Below are 15241 nucleotides of genomic sequence, written 5' to 3' on the forward strand. Positions count from 1 at the left end.
AATCTCTAATAATAAAGGCACTCGCGAAGTGGAGCAGTTGAACTTAGACATTTGCATCGCGAATACTAAGACAGCAACCCTGGTGGATTCGGGAAGCATGTGCTTTAAAATCAACAAAAGTCTTGCAAATGCTGTGGTGTCAGAGTTTAAAGGAAGCTTTTGGGTACAATCACCCGAAATGAATGACCTAAAAACTTTGTAATAATTTAGTCAAAATAAGTGATCAAGACATCAATCAAATGCAATGATTGGGTAGCTACGGGTGTCAATGTGACAGTAGTGGAAGATGGCCATAGACCCATCATCGGGCGAGATCTCTTCCCAAAGCTAAGCTTTTCTCTAACCCAAACAAAACAAGTTGCAAATGTCGATAAAAACCAATGTTTAATCAAGAAACAGATAGCATTAGATTTTCCAGGTCTTATCTCAAGAATCGGTAAATCATTAAAAAATTCAGTTAAATCTACGTTTCTTAAACATTTTACACCTACACACCAAAAAGGAGTTCCAATTAATTTACAACCACTAGTTAATGACGAACTTAAAAAAATACTTGCAGAAAAACACATAATAAAGTTAAATAGTTGTTCAGATAAAAATTTCATCTCACCTATAGTCATCACAGTAAAAAAAGACAAAACAGTTAAACTAGCCTTAGATTCAAAAATATTAAATAAATCTATCCATAAAAATAATTATCAAACGCCGAATATATATAACTTAATTGGCACAATTCAACAAAATTTAATGACAAATGCCTCGCAGGAAACAGCATATTTCTCTACATTGGATTTGAAGTACGCATACAGTCAACTTAATTTGGACCCGGAAACGGATCGGCATTGCAACTTCAATATTGTTATCGGTGAAGGAACAGGTACTTATCGCTTCATTACCGGTTTCTACGGATTAACACGGATTAACGGACATGCCAGCAGCATTCCAAAAAGTGATGGACTATACATTAGTCGGACTCAGAAATACTAACTGTTTCTTAGACGATATTATAATAGTCAGTCGAGGCTCAAAAGAAGATCACTTAAAATTAGTCTTTAAATGTTTAAAAAAATGGACAATGATACTTTGCGAATCAATTTACCGAAATGTCATTTTGCTAAAACCGAAATAGACTGGTTATGACACAGATTTACTCAGTCAGGAATCGCACCTATTGATTCCAAAACAGCAGCAATATTAAACTTATCATCACCCAAAAACCTAAAGCAACTACGCTCATTTCTAGGTTCAGTTCATTACCTCGGTAAGTTTATACCTAATTTATCTCAATAATGTCATCCACTTCGACCATTGCTTAAAAAGAATACAAAATTCACCTGGAACGATGAACTTGAAACTCACTACCAATCAATTAAAAATAAAGTTGCAAATACAACAGAAAACGCACATTATTATCCCAACTTGGAAACGCGGATCAAATGCGACGCATCTCGAGCTGGATTAGGAGCAGCATTAGAACAACGTTCACCGATGGGTTGGCATACAGTTGCATTTGCGTCTGGTTTCTTGAACTCAAATGAGGAACGTTACAGCATTAATGAATTAGAATTGTTAGGGGTTGTGTGGTCCGTAGAATATATTAAATGTTGCTTATTTGGCAAGTTCTTCACAATCATCACAGAACATCGAGCACTACTTTCTATCTGGAAAGAACACCGATCTAACAAATCGTATAATAGTCGTTTAACCCGTTGGGTAGATCGTCTTTTACCTTTTGATTTTAATATTGAACACATACCAGGCGCAAAAATGGGGCTGGTAGATTACATTTCCCGCCAACCAAATCAGGAAGCAAAAGTTGCAAACAAATACGCTGAGGAATTTGCGGTAGCAACAATTACCCGCTTTCGTGACGCTATTTCAGCAATTGATATAAATTCCACTTAGCAAAACTGCCAATCACAGCACCTTAGCAGCGTCAATCACACACATTCCACACGTGCCTCACGTCCTCACTCAACAAACTGTTCCAATTTGGTTTCTGCCATTAATCGTAACACAACTCAGTTGCTTCTTGAAAATTCTGCAAACGCAGCTCAAATCCAATTAAATTCCAGTCTACATACAAACTCAACTCAAATCCAACATCATCCTAAATTAAACTCAAACATATCGCACATACACACAATTTCTCAAAGAAAGATGAGCAGTCCGAGATCAGTTCCACTAACCCCTCCTACTCACAGCAGAGTCACTTTTCAATCCACACCAAACTCGGCAGTGAATTCGACCCACTCCTCCAATGAAGGCCCCAATTCCCCAAACCTTGAATTGTCTAAAGAAGAGGTTTTTTGAAAAAAAACTTGACGCAGCTATTTACAAAAGGGGACCTTGCTGTGCTAACAAGTAAGGACGCAGTCCTTAAGGAGGTGCGGGATTGTATCCTCCAAAATGATGCACAACGGTGTAAGGAGGTGAATCCTCATCTCTTCTCCTATTGGAGAGATCTCCACGTACGGTCAGGCTGCGTCTGCGTGGACGAACAATACCACACTCAATTCAGGACGCCGAGTTAGAGAGCCTACATCTCACTCAGCCCGGCAGCTGGGAAATGATAACTCTTGGGCAGTATGCGTTCTCAATATGAACCGCGAACTTCTTAGCAAAGCTGCCACGTGCAAGCCTTGTACTGGTATTGGTAAGAACCTGAAACCAGTTGTTCCGGCGTCGAAATCGAAGACTTTCTTATATTGTTTTGAACCTAATGAAGAAATACAAATTGATTTTGGCGGCCCATTACAAATGAAAAAGATCAAGATATACAATTTCTCGCATGTATTGACCGTTTTTCCAAATATCCTACTGTTGAAGTCTTTGATAAAGCTAATGGACATAATGTAATTAAATTTTTATATGAATATATTCAAATACACGGTGTACCCCGAAACATTAGGTTAGATCAAGCACGTTGTTTAATTGGATATAATGTAAAAAACTTTTGTAAACAACATAATACTAACATAATGACTGCCCCTGCTAATGACCATAGAGCTATTGGATTAGTAGAGCGTTTGATACAAACTATCAAATGACGTTTAAGCTGCATGAAATTAGATAATAGAAATAACACATTCACAATTAATGAAGAAATAAAATCAATAGTATATCAATTACGCATATGCAAACAAAAGACAACAAATGTAACACATTTCCAAGCAGACTTTGGAAGAAAGCCAAACAAACCACTGAGTAAAAATTGCACGGTACCAAAGTCATCAAATTTATCATATGAAAACATTCTCCACCACTATTTAGACGCATACACTATACCCGCAGAGGACTTCCTCGACGATAACGGATGGGTGACCGGTGATCGAAGCAACATTTTGATAGAAGAGGCGATGCAAAAAGCCCAGGTGGATGCAGGACGCAGATACAATAGGGACGAAAACAAATCGGTATCCCGATTTATAATACACCCCAAACTCAACAACCCAATACCACGAACGCAGAAATCTTTGGATATCAAGCTAGCCCGCAAAGTGTCCAAAAGATCAAAGAGGGGTCTCCGTGGCCTCTGGGAAACGCTGGCCCCGGGTAGTACAGTCGTCAGAACTTCGCCAATGACAACGGTTGTTAAGGAACTCGGAGTCCTTGAAGTCCGAGTGCGAAACAGTGATATCCCCAAATTCGGCACCCGTGCGGAGCGTAATACGGTTCTTTGGCAGTACGCCCAGCGACGTCCCCTTCCATATGAGAAAACAACAATAGATAAAATAGCGCAGCATACGAAGGACTTTAAGAAAAAAATATCGGGGGGAGATTAAAATTCGCCATAGACCCACCCAATCAGATGCTGCCTCAGGAGTTTCGAGTACCAATAGCAAAATTTCTAAGGCGATGTCTTCTTGTAAACCCAAGAAGCCTCAAACGGAAAGAATTCGATCGGGACAATCCTCAACGACGCTGAATACGTCCAATGCATCCTCAGTTGCTGCGTCATCGGTCACCTCGTCAACCGCCTCGCCTTCCACGTCAAAATCCAAAAGAAATAGAAAGGCTCCAGACTATTTTGGATTTGAAAGTTCAGTGTGTTCGATTATCGAAGATTCTGCCCCTCTGTCCAAACGACAAAAAGCTAGTAACCCAGTTATAGGGACGGTCATTCAAGAAGAGGCACTCCAGCCGCCTGCTATTGAAACATCATTTGAACTGCCGGTCGTAAGTCCTCCTCCACCTCCCCCAGTTGGAACATGGTCTCCAGAAGAATACGACTACGATGAGTATGCACGGGAAATAAACATGAACGTCTCTGACGCCGAAAATCAAAATTAAATTAAGAAAAAAAACTGTCATTTAAAACTGATTAGATTATCGCTTACATTCAATTTTAGTTTAAATATGAATCACTAAATTGTATGTTATTTAATCCAGATACGGATTTGTGTTGATTATTACTAAATTGTTTTAAGTTTGCCCTTGTCTGATTAAATGTCATAGTTCACTTATGTTAAGTTTACCGCCAACTAATAAGTCAACTCTTCAGTTTGTTCATATCTCCCAGTTTGATAATATTTCATTCCGTTAGATTTCATCATTCAATTCAGTTGTTCTCAATCTTAGAGGTTTTGCAGTCAAAAGAATCTCATTGGGATTCGAGGAGGATTTCCACGTCATTAAATTATAACTACATTCGTATCTCTAGTGCAAAGAAAAACTAAAACTGGTAATCCCTTCATTTAGTGAAACATTGGATTCGCGTCTCGAATCCAACTTGTAAGCTTAAAAGCGTATTCGTGGCTCAAATACATACCTCAATATTCTGAGGTATCACATGGCGCAGTCAACGGTCAAAGAGCATGCACTTCTTGGAATCGAACCATTTTGGGCGAAACCAACACTATAACCACCTTTGAGATGGGATCGCTAGCAGATAATGCTGAAGTCGGCTGAAGTAGGCATTAAAAGTTAGAACATTTTGTTATCAGTGTGCTAACAAACAAAAAAGCAAAAAAAAGCATGCTATAAAAGCAAAACCTTGATTGGGTACAAGAGGAAAGCAGAGGCAGACCAAACTGTAACAGTAACAGAATTACTAAATTACATGAAAACAACAAAAATTATACAAGAATAGCTGAATATTTGTTTTGTTCAAAGCTTCAGAATCAAAATCTTAATGTAAAACTGGAAGCAGGAATCCACTCTCAAGCTGGATAGAGGGTTAATTGAACCCTCTGACCCACAGAATACAAAAAATGATTGAATAATCTGAAGAAATAATAAAAGTTAATCAAATTGGTGGTAATTTGTATAAGTTTTTGATCTCTAAGACGTCAAAGAGGATTCATTCGTAGCGTAACCCACACGGAAGGCTAAATGAAGTTGAGCAGAAAGTAAAATCAGGCAAAACAAACAAAGCTAGAATGCCAAGAATTGTCTGAAATTTTGAAAACTTTGGAAAAGTGAATAACAAATTTGTTAATGAGAAATTTCTGTGTTGTTATAACTTGGTAAAATTATTGAAGCTATCATCCTAAACAATTTTGTGCTGCTGCGATCTACGCAATGTCCCAATAACAAGCAAAAAGTATTCATTGGCCTCTAATAGTCGAAATAAAAACCAAAAAATATGACAAAATTTTGAAAAAAAATTATAAAAATTTGCAAAATTTACTGATTTTTTTGTCTGTTTAACTGAGCATTACCACTTCGTATACCACAAAAAAAAGCAAAGAAAGTTTAGCTGGCACAGAATTCTGTCATAAGAGACCAACGACAACTGATGACCTATCCGACGAAAAAAAACTGAGAAAAAAAAACAAAAAACTGATCAATTGGGGGTTACAAACCTTCAAAAAGTGATCGTTTCACCTTGAATTTAGGCTTTCTTAATTTGTGTTCCAACACAAGCACTTCAGTACCCAAGCACTCGATAGACCACTAAATCCTACTGGAGAACTATATATATTCCCCATCTCTGATTTGTTAATCCTGCACATCTATATTTTGATGGCGCTATTTGAGAATGCTTACATAGTAAACCTCCTAGATTAAGAGAAGTATCTTTAAAACATTATTTAAGAATCTATCCAGTCAGAAGATCACGAATTCTGTGAATAGTATTTTTAGTTGATCGCGCCATTTATGTACATGAGGCTGTCAGTTAAAATATTGACGTAAATTTGATATCAAAGAGTCTTTTTAATGAAACTAGCTTATTAGGGTTCAACGCTTTTTACATCAATAAGGCGATATCAATCGATTCTTGACAGAAGTTTTTTATCATTGTCAGACGCATTGTGTGAGGAAGGGTGCTAGAATGGGCGTGGTAGCGTGTGAATGACATCAGTGAAGAAAGTTGCAAATTCATCGTCAGTAGCTGCAAGAGGTCTTCCCTGCCACACGACACTCTCAGAATGCTCGGCCACAATGGAGATTGTCGGTACTCCGATCAAATTGAACATCTCTGAAAAGAACCGAATGACAGTACATCTGAAGTCTTTATACCCAATTGATCACGGTTCACATTTGTTCTTCAAACCGTAGGCAATAAAAGACCACAATTATTAATTTATTATTTGAGTTTTCTCATTATATTACCTCGCTCTGCGTCGTTTAAATAATTAAACTTTTGACAGCTATCCTTGCAGTCCAAAAAGGGCGCAACATTTTCCAAAACTCTCTATAAAGGTCATCTTTTGCAGCCTTGCAGCGCAACTCTTAACCAACCAATCAAATGCAAACCAATCAATTCGAATTCAATAACTGGTACGTTTATAATAGGAAAGAAAACTTCAAGAGCTGTAAAACATAATTTCCGAGAATAGCGATTTATGAGTTCGTGTTTACCAAGGATGCGTTTGGATACATTTCCAGCACCCGATCTGTCTCTTGCAGGAGATGAGTCTTTCTTGCTCATGTCAATCACTCCTCCACTCTGGGAGAAACAGCCACACACGTGCTGCATGTTATCCCCAAACCAGAACTTCTGGCCTATGAACAAGTACAAATATGACTGTGAACATGTTAAGGAAAACAATTGAGAAAAGAGTAAAATGTGCGTGTAGTTAATGTGCGAGGGATGTTAAGCAAAGCGAAAACAAGCGAAGCAAAAACGTGAGGCTTGACCAGCTGGCACGTGACTAGCTGGAATTCAAAAAAATTGAAAGAAATTTTGCTGAATTTTTTACAAAATTTTTTGGCGTAATTATCAATGGATATTCATAGAAATTTTTCTATTAGGCATTAGGTCAAGAGCATTATATGAAACAAAATTGGAAAACAAAAATATTGTCCAACGCGTAATAATATAAACCACACAGTGCTTGACTCTACCTGATTCATTTTTCCCTAAAAATAAGAAACAATAATAACATCTCTGAAACAATAGCAACACATTATATTAGCTTCTGTCTCCCAATCGTAATTCCCAAATATAATCAGCGTCATGAGAGCATAACCTTCAACTCACATGTAGGATCTTTCATTCACGCCCCTGTTTGTACCTATAAAGCGACAACCAAAATGACTAATTAACATTTCCTCGAAACTGGGATATTTACAGATTTGTCAAAGCACCATCAATTTATCGGACAAAGGTAAAATTATAACCATCTAGTTCTATTTTCCCAACCTACATGATTTAAACCCAAACAAAATGAAACGGTAAATATTTCCAAAACATACATTGAACAAAGATTCACGCCTCATTCAAAATTTTCTTGACAACTTCATTAACATTCACCCCAGCCGCACCTTTTTAGGCAATGTTTTCATAATAAACTTTGACGTCTTTCGACAGAATCTTGGTGTAAAAAACAAATAATTCTCAAGATGCACTCAAAGATCCCTCACTTTTGTGAGAGTATTCTACTGTTTTACTTCAAAACTTATCAAGAATTTTAATTTCAAAAATTAAAATTCAGTAAACTGGGTCTTCAACGCAAGAAGAGTGTGTGAAAAAATTTATCAAAATCATAACTGTGATTACCATTTCGATTATAGGTAGTGCTTAAATTTTGGATGTTTAGTTTGAACGTAACCCTTTTCAGCGTTGCTTAGAAATTTTTTGCAACTCACAAAAAATGAATAAATGCCCCGTGTAGCATTCAGAGCTCTGAATTAGAACGGATAATTAATCTGAAAATTATGGTCTGGATGTATTTAGGCACGTCAATAACGACCACTACTGTCATGCGCTAAACAAACTATGCCACTCCAAGACTAACAACGCAATAGTATTTTCGAGCAACACTTCTAGGTAAAAATTTTGTCTCCAATAAGCCCTGGATTATCAGGCTTATGTTCAGGAAGGAGATTATACTATCATTGACGTAACTGGCTATGAAATTAATTAACACTTCTTGATGTAAATCATGCCAGCAACTGAGAGTTGCAGTGTAAAGACATTCTCTAAAATGAAATCAAAGGAAGAAGATTGTTTCGGGGAACGACAAATAAACTCTCATGAAAACCACTACGAATATACAGATTGCAACGGACTTTAAATGGAGGTAAAACAAAATGAAGAACTTTTAGATCATTAACTGATTGATTTAGTTTTCATGACTTTTACTATTCTTTTAGAAATTCAAAAAAATTCTCAACACAAGAATAGTTAAAAATTATCATATTTCCCGGCTAAGTGGATATGTATAAATCTTTTTACAAAGAGGAGCTTAAAACAATTGGAGAATAATTTTGCATAGAATTGGGCGGAAGGAATTTATTGGTGAATTTCACCGCCGAAGACAACTGCAATCCATTTATTCTTTCGATGAACTCACTAAAAAACCAATCCTTGCATTTTCTTCCCTCAAGTAAAGCAATCATAATTTGCAATTCCTGGAAAAAAGTAATGTGGAGAATTATAAGAGTATCCTTCAGACAATATCGGAATACAATATCTGTGATGGCATACGACACACAATGGCACGGTATTTCTTGGAGCGGTATCTCCCCTTATTTATGTTTTAACTTCAGTTTGTAGTTTTTTTACGCGTTCTCAATTTAGTTTAAGTTTTCTTCCCCATTAACTCACTTTTAAAATTGAGACTTATCGGCACTTACAAACAAGTCTTAGAGATAGATAAATTTCTTCCTTCGATTTGTCTCTGTATCACTTTGGACTGTTGATTACGATGTGACCTGCCAGTGTGTGATAAGTCGTTACTCAGTGCAGTTTTCTAGACAAAATAAGAAATTGATCTGCAATCAACTGCGTGTTACAAATACGATCTAATGACTACTTTTTGACTACGTACTATGTTGTGATATCACTGATATATTTTAATAGCAACACATTATAATAGTTTCTGTCTCCCAATCGTAATTCCCAAATAGAATCAGCGTCATGAGAGCATACACTTCAACTGACATATAGGATCTCAAATTCACGCCCCTGTTTGTACCTATAAAGCGACAACCAAAATGACTAATTAACATTTCCTCGAATCTGGGATATTTACAGATTTGTCAAAGCACCATCAATTTATCGGACAAAAGGTAAAATTATAACCATCTAGTTCTATTTTCCCAACCTACATGATTTAAACCCAAACAAAATGAAACGGTAAATATTTCCAAAACATACATTGAACAAAGATTCACGCCTCATTCAAAATTTTCTTGACAACTTCATTAACATTCACCCCAGCCGCACCTTTTTAGGCAATGTTTTCATAATAAACTTTGACGTCTTTCGACAAAATCTTTGTGTAATTTTTGGGAAAAAAAAGTAATTTGGAGAATTAATAGAGTACCCTTCAGACAATATCGAAAGACAATATCTGTGATGCCATACGACACACAATGGCTCGGTATTTCTTGGCACGGTATTTCCCCTCATTTATGTGTTAACTTTGGTTTGTAGTTTTTTACGCGTTCTTAACTTAGTTTAGGTTTTCTTCCACATCAACTCTCTTTTAAAATTGAGACTTATCGGCACTTATAAACAATTCTTAGAGAATAATTTTTTTCCTTCGATTTGTCTCTTTATCACTTTGAACTGTTGATTACGATGTGACCAGTCAGTGTATGATGTGTCGTTTCTCAGTCCAGTTTTCTAGTCAAAATAAGAAATTGATCTGCAATCAACTGCGTGTTACAAATACGATCTAATGACTACTTTTTGACTACGTACTATGTTGTGATATCACTGATATATTTTAAGATGTTGGTATTTTTATTGAGGACATTTTCGGGATTGATCAATGTAATTTATAGTTTTTGTTACGCATTTTGCTCTCCTTGAGACAAAATGATAAATTTTCAAAACAAAATCCTGCTGCAATTTCGAATTTAGAAAGTTCAGAACAATCCATGTTGATAACTGAAAAGATAAAAACTGCGGTCAAGGTTTATACTTTTCACCGCAAAACAAAAATAAAGTTTTGTAGATGTCAACGTTGTTAAAACACTGGATAACTGTGAAAATTGTCTCAAATTTAGCGGTGAATTTTTTTCAACGCAAACGTGGCATTTTTAAAATCATTAACTGCTCTCTCGCATTTGTAATTTCATTCAAACAACCATGCACAAGCTAACACAAGGTTTATGCTGCAAAACCCTAGCGCGCTCTGTCACGCGTGCTCCACTTTCTCGAGCATATGAATCAAAAAGATTACAAGAAGTTTGCAAGCAACTTGGTAGTCACTTGCAAGATTGCTTCTGAGATGCACTTCGTCGATTACTATGGTCTGAATTTAAAATATGTTAACGCTATTCTTTGCTGATTATGAGATGAGTTTTTCTATGATTTGCTGTAATTCTTCACAACTTTCCCTGCCTACAGCTCACTTCTCGTATTGTTTTAACTTTTAACGCTATCCCAATTACTGCAAATTACCTCCATTTTTGTAAGTATACACATTCACAGATATTATCACACTTTTTTGCGATTTTCACCGTTTACGCCTCGACCCATCTCACTTATCAAGAGTCATGTTCAGTTTGCCGAAAGCGCCACAGTCCTCAACAGAAATGGGCCAGACAGACTTGTGTTGCAGGCAAGGGTTCCAGGGCGAACCAACCGAAATTAAAGTGTCGGACAAAACGAACAGCTCAGCCAATCTCTGGTAACCGGATACCTCTTAGAGAAATAAACTGAGCAACAGATAAATTAAGAAAAGGAGGGAAAACAATGAATAGATTTTATAGCTACACAAACACGACACGACAAAATTTGTCAAAAGAAAAGATAAGAGAGTTTTTTTTAGTTATCCTTCATGAACTTCTGTTGACATTCCAGACTGATAAAAACCAGTTTTGCTGTTAAGCATTCACAGACTTTTCCGGAATAAGAAAAATGCCATATCAGTACTGAATGATTGAATGCCAAAGACCAGACATCATTACAATAATCTACTTTAACGGGGTGATTAACGGGGGAATTTTTGAGTGAATGCACTCACTTTGAAGCTGGTTTCCACTTTTATATCTTAATACGTTATAAAAATGGAGTGCACTTATTTATGCTTTATCAATTAATTCGTCTGTATCTCGCAGCCACTTTATTTGTGGGTGAGATTAGTTTGGCACAGGTGCACGCTCATAATGATTTCTAATTTGAGCTACCAAAAATTCAGAAAGATAAAGTTTTTTTCACTATTCAGAAAGCTTTGCACTTAAAACGCTGTGGTTTTTGTTTTTAACAGGCGCAATGCGTTGAAAACTTCCATACTCTGATATATCTATGTTCATAGTGAAAAAAGATATGATGAGAGCCTGTGAGGATACAAAATGCAGAATTTAAATTTCAGGAATCAGTACTGATCGGCCATTTTACAGTATTCCGGTCTGTTTCTAGCATAAACTTGTCGCAAATTACGCCCTCTCGATTTGATCATAAGGTGAACGGGGAGTTATCAGCGTGAAATCTGTAGCTAGGCATGATCACATTCAAAATCTTCTTCAGTTTGAAAAACAATCTGGCTCGCTGACCATCACTCATGTGTTCTATAAGTCCCCCGAACAATTCTACTGTTTCCACAAAATCCAAATCTTTAGGACTGAAGTAATCTTTAAGTATCGTTTTCTCTTCTTTGAGTGCTTTTATTAACTTTTCCATATTGGCAGTGGATATTTCTCGTTCATCAATACAGCAGAAATCTTCCGATCGGTGCTGGCTAAGTCGAGTTTCAATTTGGTTCAAAGTTGTTTGGATATCTTGAACGAACGACTCCATACTTCGACTGTCGTAATTCGGCTCAATAGTGTCGTGATTTTCAGCAGAGTTTGTATCTTCGCTCATCTGTCCATTACTGATTTTTCTACCACTAAGTAATGTTTTGCTGTTATTTGTTTGCATCGTTTTACTACGCGTTGAGCTTTTGCTTAACATAACTTCGTTTTCGTACGTTATTTTCTTCATGATTGACAAATGCAGCTGATTGTATAAAAGTTGAGTGAACAGTTTCATTTAATATATTTTTCAATTATAAATTGATTTTTCGCGCTTTTCTTCACTGGTAATAATAAAGAACTATGTTAGCTGCTGCGTCCAAGAATTTCTGCAACCAACGTTTATTTAGGAAATAAAGTTCAAGAAGTTCGTTAACTTGCTGCTACTAAACCAAGATCACAATGAAAGCAAAATAAATAGTTTACAATATTCAAGTTCAAAACTAATCAGGTTGATAGAATTTGTTTTGACTGGACTACAATTTAAAGCTGATTCCAAGCAAATTCTACCAAAATGACTTGAATTGAGTCGCTATAATTAGGGGGATTCCAATTGCGTTTTATTATTGTTACTATAACTATCTTTTTGTTACATTTTGTGCAATTGTGAGTAACAAAGACATTAGGCATTAACATAACTACGACCACAGATATTATAAACAAGCCTTAACAGGACAAAATATTATAGTCAATAAATATGGCGTTAATGATTTAATAATACAAGCAGACTTGCATATTGAGATAAATATTGTCGCGCAATTTTGAGACTTCAAATATGTGGTTCTTACGTGATTCATACTTCTTTTAAAAATTTTGCTCCATTGTTAATGGTTTTGTTACAGTTTTTTCAGTATTAAATTGCATTCATTTATCCATGAGCAAAAGCTATAACTAGGATTGTTAACATTCACAAAAACATTCATTTATTGAGGTCGAAGAATAATTTATCTGCGTAACATTGGCACCAATTATGTAACATTAAGGAGACAATGTTCTTATGAAAACTGTGCTGTGCCAATTTTTAGCATCCATCATTTGCAGTTTTGCAAAATAAAAAATATAGCGAACCAAATATAATTTGCAAGTTAATTCCTTAGTTGAACAATCCACGATATTTTGCAGGGCAGTGCAAAAATTCCTTAATTTGCTATTCTTGCGGGACAAGTTGCCTTCTATGACATGATTAGGGCTCATCATGCTCAATAACCAGTGTACTTAACAATATTACGGAAGGAATCTTGCAGGGGTTACATGACAATATATCCAATGCCAATATACCCAATCTCACAAAATACCTACCCAAATTATACCCATTGTTTTATCCTTATGTTGAAACTGCCAGAACGATGACTTAGGATAATATTTAGCTAGTGCATTATTGGCCATGCCTCGCGGGCTATGGCCATGCCTCAGCATGGCCGTGGGACTTGATTTCAAACTATCACAAACGAACGCGTGATTAAATTTTCAGCTTAATTATGTGAAAACATTCTTGCAATACCGAGTGTTGATTTATAACCGGGTTAATGAACGAAAAAGATCAAAGGAAAAAAATTGGGTATAGCCGCATTGGGTATATTGCCTAATAGGCTATTTTTGGCTTTGGGTATTTTGTTATGTAACCTCAGCAAGACTCCTTACATAATATTGTTAAATACAATGGTTGGACCACTTTCTGGCGCTAAATCCAAAAATAAGCCCTCTATTTTGAATTATAATTTATCTATTTCAGACAAAGGTGTGTTTATTTGATTCAAAAAACCAAAAAAACTACACACACTAGTTCTACCGCATAGTCTCACTGCATCAAACCATAAATCTGCTAAATGGAATCTTGAATCCACATTTGAACCCTGGAGAAGTTTGTTACATTGGGATATCCATCAAAAAAATTTATTAACAGAGTTGAAGAACTCAAAAACACTCAAACTACCGGAATCGCTCAAACATCTTGGTGCGAGTCTTGGTGCGAAATATGGTACGAAAAAGCTACGTACACCATAGTTTGCTCTTAAAGCGTTTTGTTTGCTCAAAAATTGTTCGGGATAAGGCGTAAAAAAGCATTAACTTTTGACTTTTTAAAGGAAATTTCATTCTCGTTTTCTCCGTTTACACAGAAAAGATGGCTAACCGATTTTTTAGCTGCTTATTGGTGGGGGGAGACGCTACAATCAGAGGGAAGGAAAATTTGAAGATGTCTGTTGTATCTTCAAACAAGCTAAAGTTTTTTAGTTTAGATGGTATTTTGAAAATTTACCAAGAAATTTGCATTTTCGAGAACATATTTTTCAATATAATGTGCCTGTGCATAAAACAAAGATTTTCAGCAATTTCGTCAAAATAGAAGAGCGGGAGGTACTGCAATGATCAGCAAATAGTCCCCCACCTGAATCCAATTAGAAGATTATAGAGAATTTGGAAATAGCAATTACGAAAACAAGCGGTTCTTTGGAATCGTTGTTTATAAAAAGTGTCGGAATTTTGACCTATATGTCATTCATGTCGGTTGAAACCTGCTTGAAAACAATAGAAGCCGTTACCTAGACGTTAAAATTGCTAAAGGCGTAATGAATCGTTACCAGAGAGCTGATTTGAACTCAAAAAATGGTATTGTTTGATGTTTCTGACACTTTGGTATTTCTGGTAGCCTTTTGGTACCATAGTGTGTCCTTAAATTCACTCATATGTGCCATACTTAAACTTTGTTCATAAAAATTTTGAATTTTATTCATTCCACTCTTTATCGGAAACTTGATTTCACAGTCATTAACAGTGCACTTTCTTGTGCTAATTGTTTGTTCATTTTCAGTTTTTACGATTTCTTTTGGATATACCACATTTGTTGTAACCCGCTTTCTGACATCGTACCACAAGTTTATAAATATGATTATGGATAGCTCGACCCGCACAACCCACACAACGCCGAAAGCCATCATTTAAAATTCGTCTCATTTAAAAACGACTGAACAGCCGCGACTGAAGGGCAAAATTTAAGAGGCAAACAATCGGACTATAAAATCCTTGCGGAAGTTCGGAGCGGAAAGTCTTCAGAAACACGTATGTAAAATTTGGGTACCGAACAACAGAGAAATTTTAAATTTAA

At 36.2% G+C, this 15241-nt stretch overlaps 2 protein-coding genes across 4 annotated transcripts in view; both read right to left on the reverse strand.

Annotated features, from left to right (window-relative positions):
- Window positions 1-6018: 6018 nt before the first annotated feature.
- The window catches only part of LOC142336253 (uncharacterized), a 372851-nt gene continuing 363628 nt past the window's right edge, over window positions 6019-15241 (reverse strand). For 2 of the 3 annotated variants that reach the window (XM_075384943.1, XM_075384941.1), the window contains 3 exons: window positions 7294-7308; window positions 6808-6951; window positions 6019-6424 (listed from right to left, as the gene is read on the reverse strand). In XM_075384943.1, the coding sequence (XP_075241058.1) occupies window positions 6273-6424; window positions 6808-6951; window positions 7294-7308 (311 nt within the window). In that variant the 3' untranslated portion in view covers window positions 6019-6272. The remainder of the gene's footprint in view (window positions 6425-6807; window positions 6952-7293; window positions 7309-15241) is intronic. The other variant, XM_075384942.1, reaches the window with a different exon arrangement.
- LOC142337111 (uncharacterized) lies at window positions 11694-12833 on the reverse strand. Its single transcript, XM_075386204.1, has 2 exons — window positions 12658-12833; window positions 11694-12524 (listed from the first exon to the last, which is right to left on the reverse strand). Exon 2 carries the CDS (start codon window positions 12374-12376, stop codon window positions 11801-11803), a length of 576 nt encoding a protein of 191 aa, XP_075242319.1. The 5' UTR covers window positions 12377-12524; window positions 12658-12833; the 3' UTR covers window positions 11694-11800.

This window comes from Convolutriloba macropyga, chromosome 3, assembly GCF_964194025.1.
Source record: "Convolutriloba macropyga chromosome 3, txConMacr16.3, whole genome shotgun sequence".
In the NCBI taxonomy this organism is placed as follows: domain Eukaryota; kingdom Metazoa; phylum Xenacoelomorpha; order Acoela; family Convolutidae; genus Convolutriloba; species Convolutriloba macropyga.

Bases quoted from the DNA above. Each gene is read 5' to 3' on its own strand.
- LOC142337111 (XM_075386204.1), bottom strand. From the start codon at position 12,376: ATGAAACTGTTCACTCAACTTTTATACAATCAGCTGCATTTGTCAATC.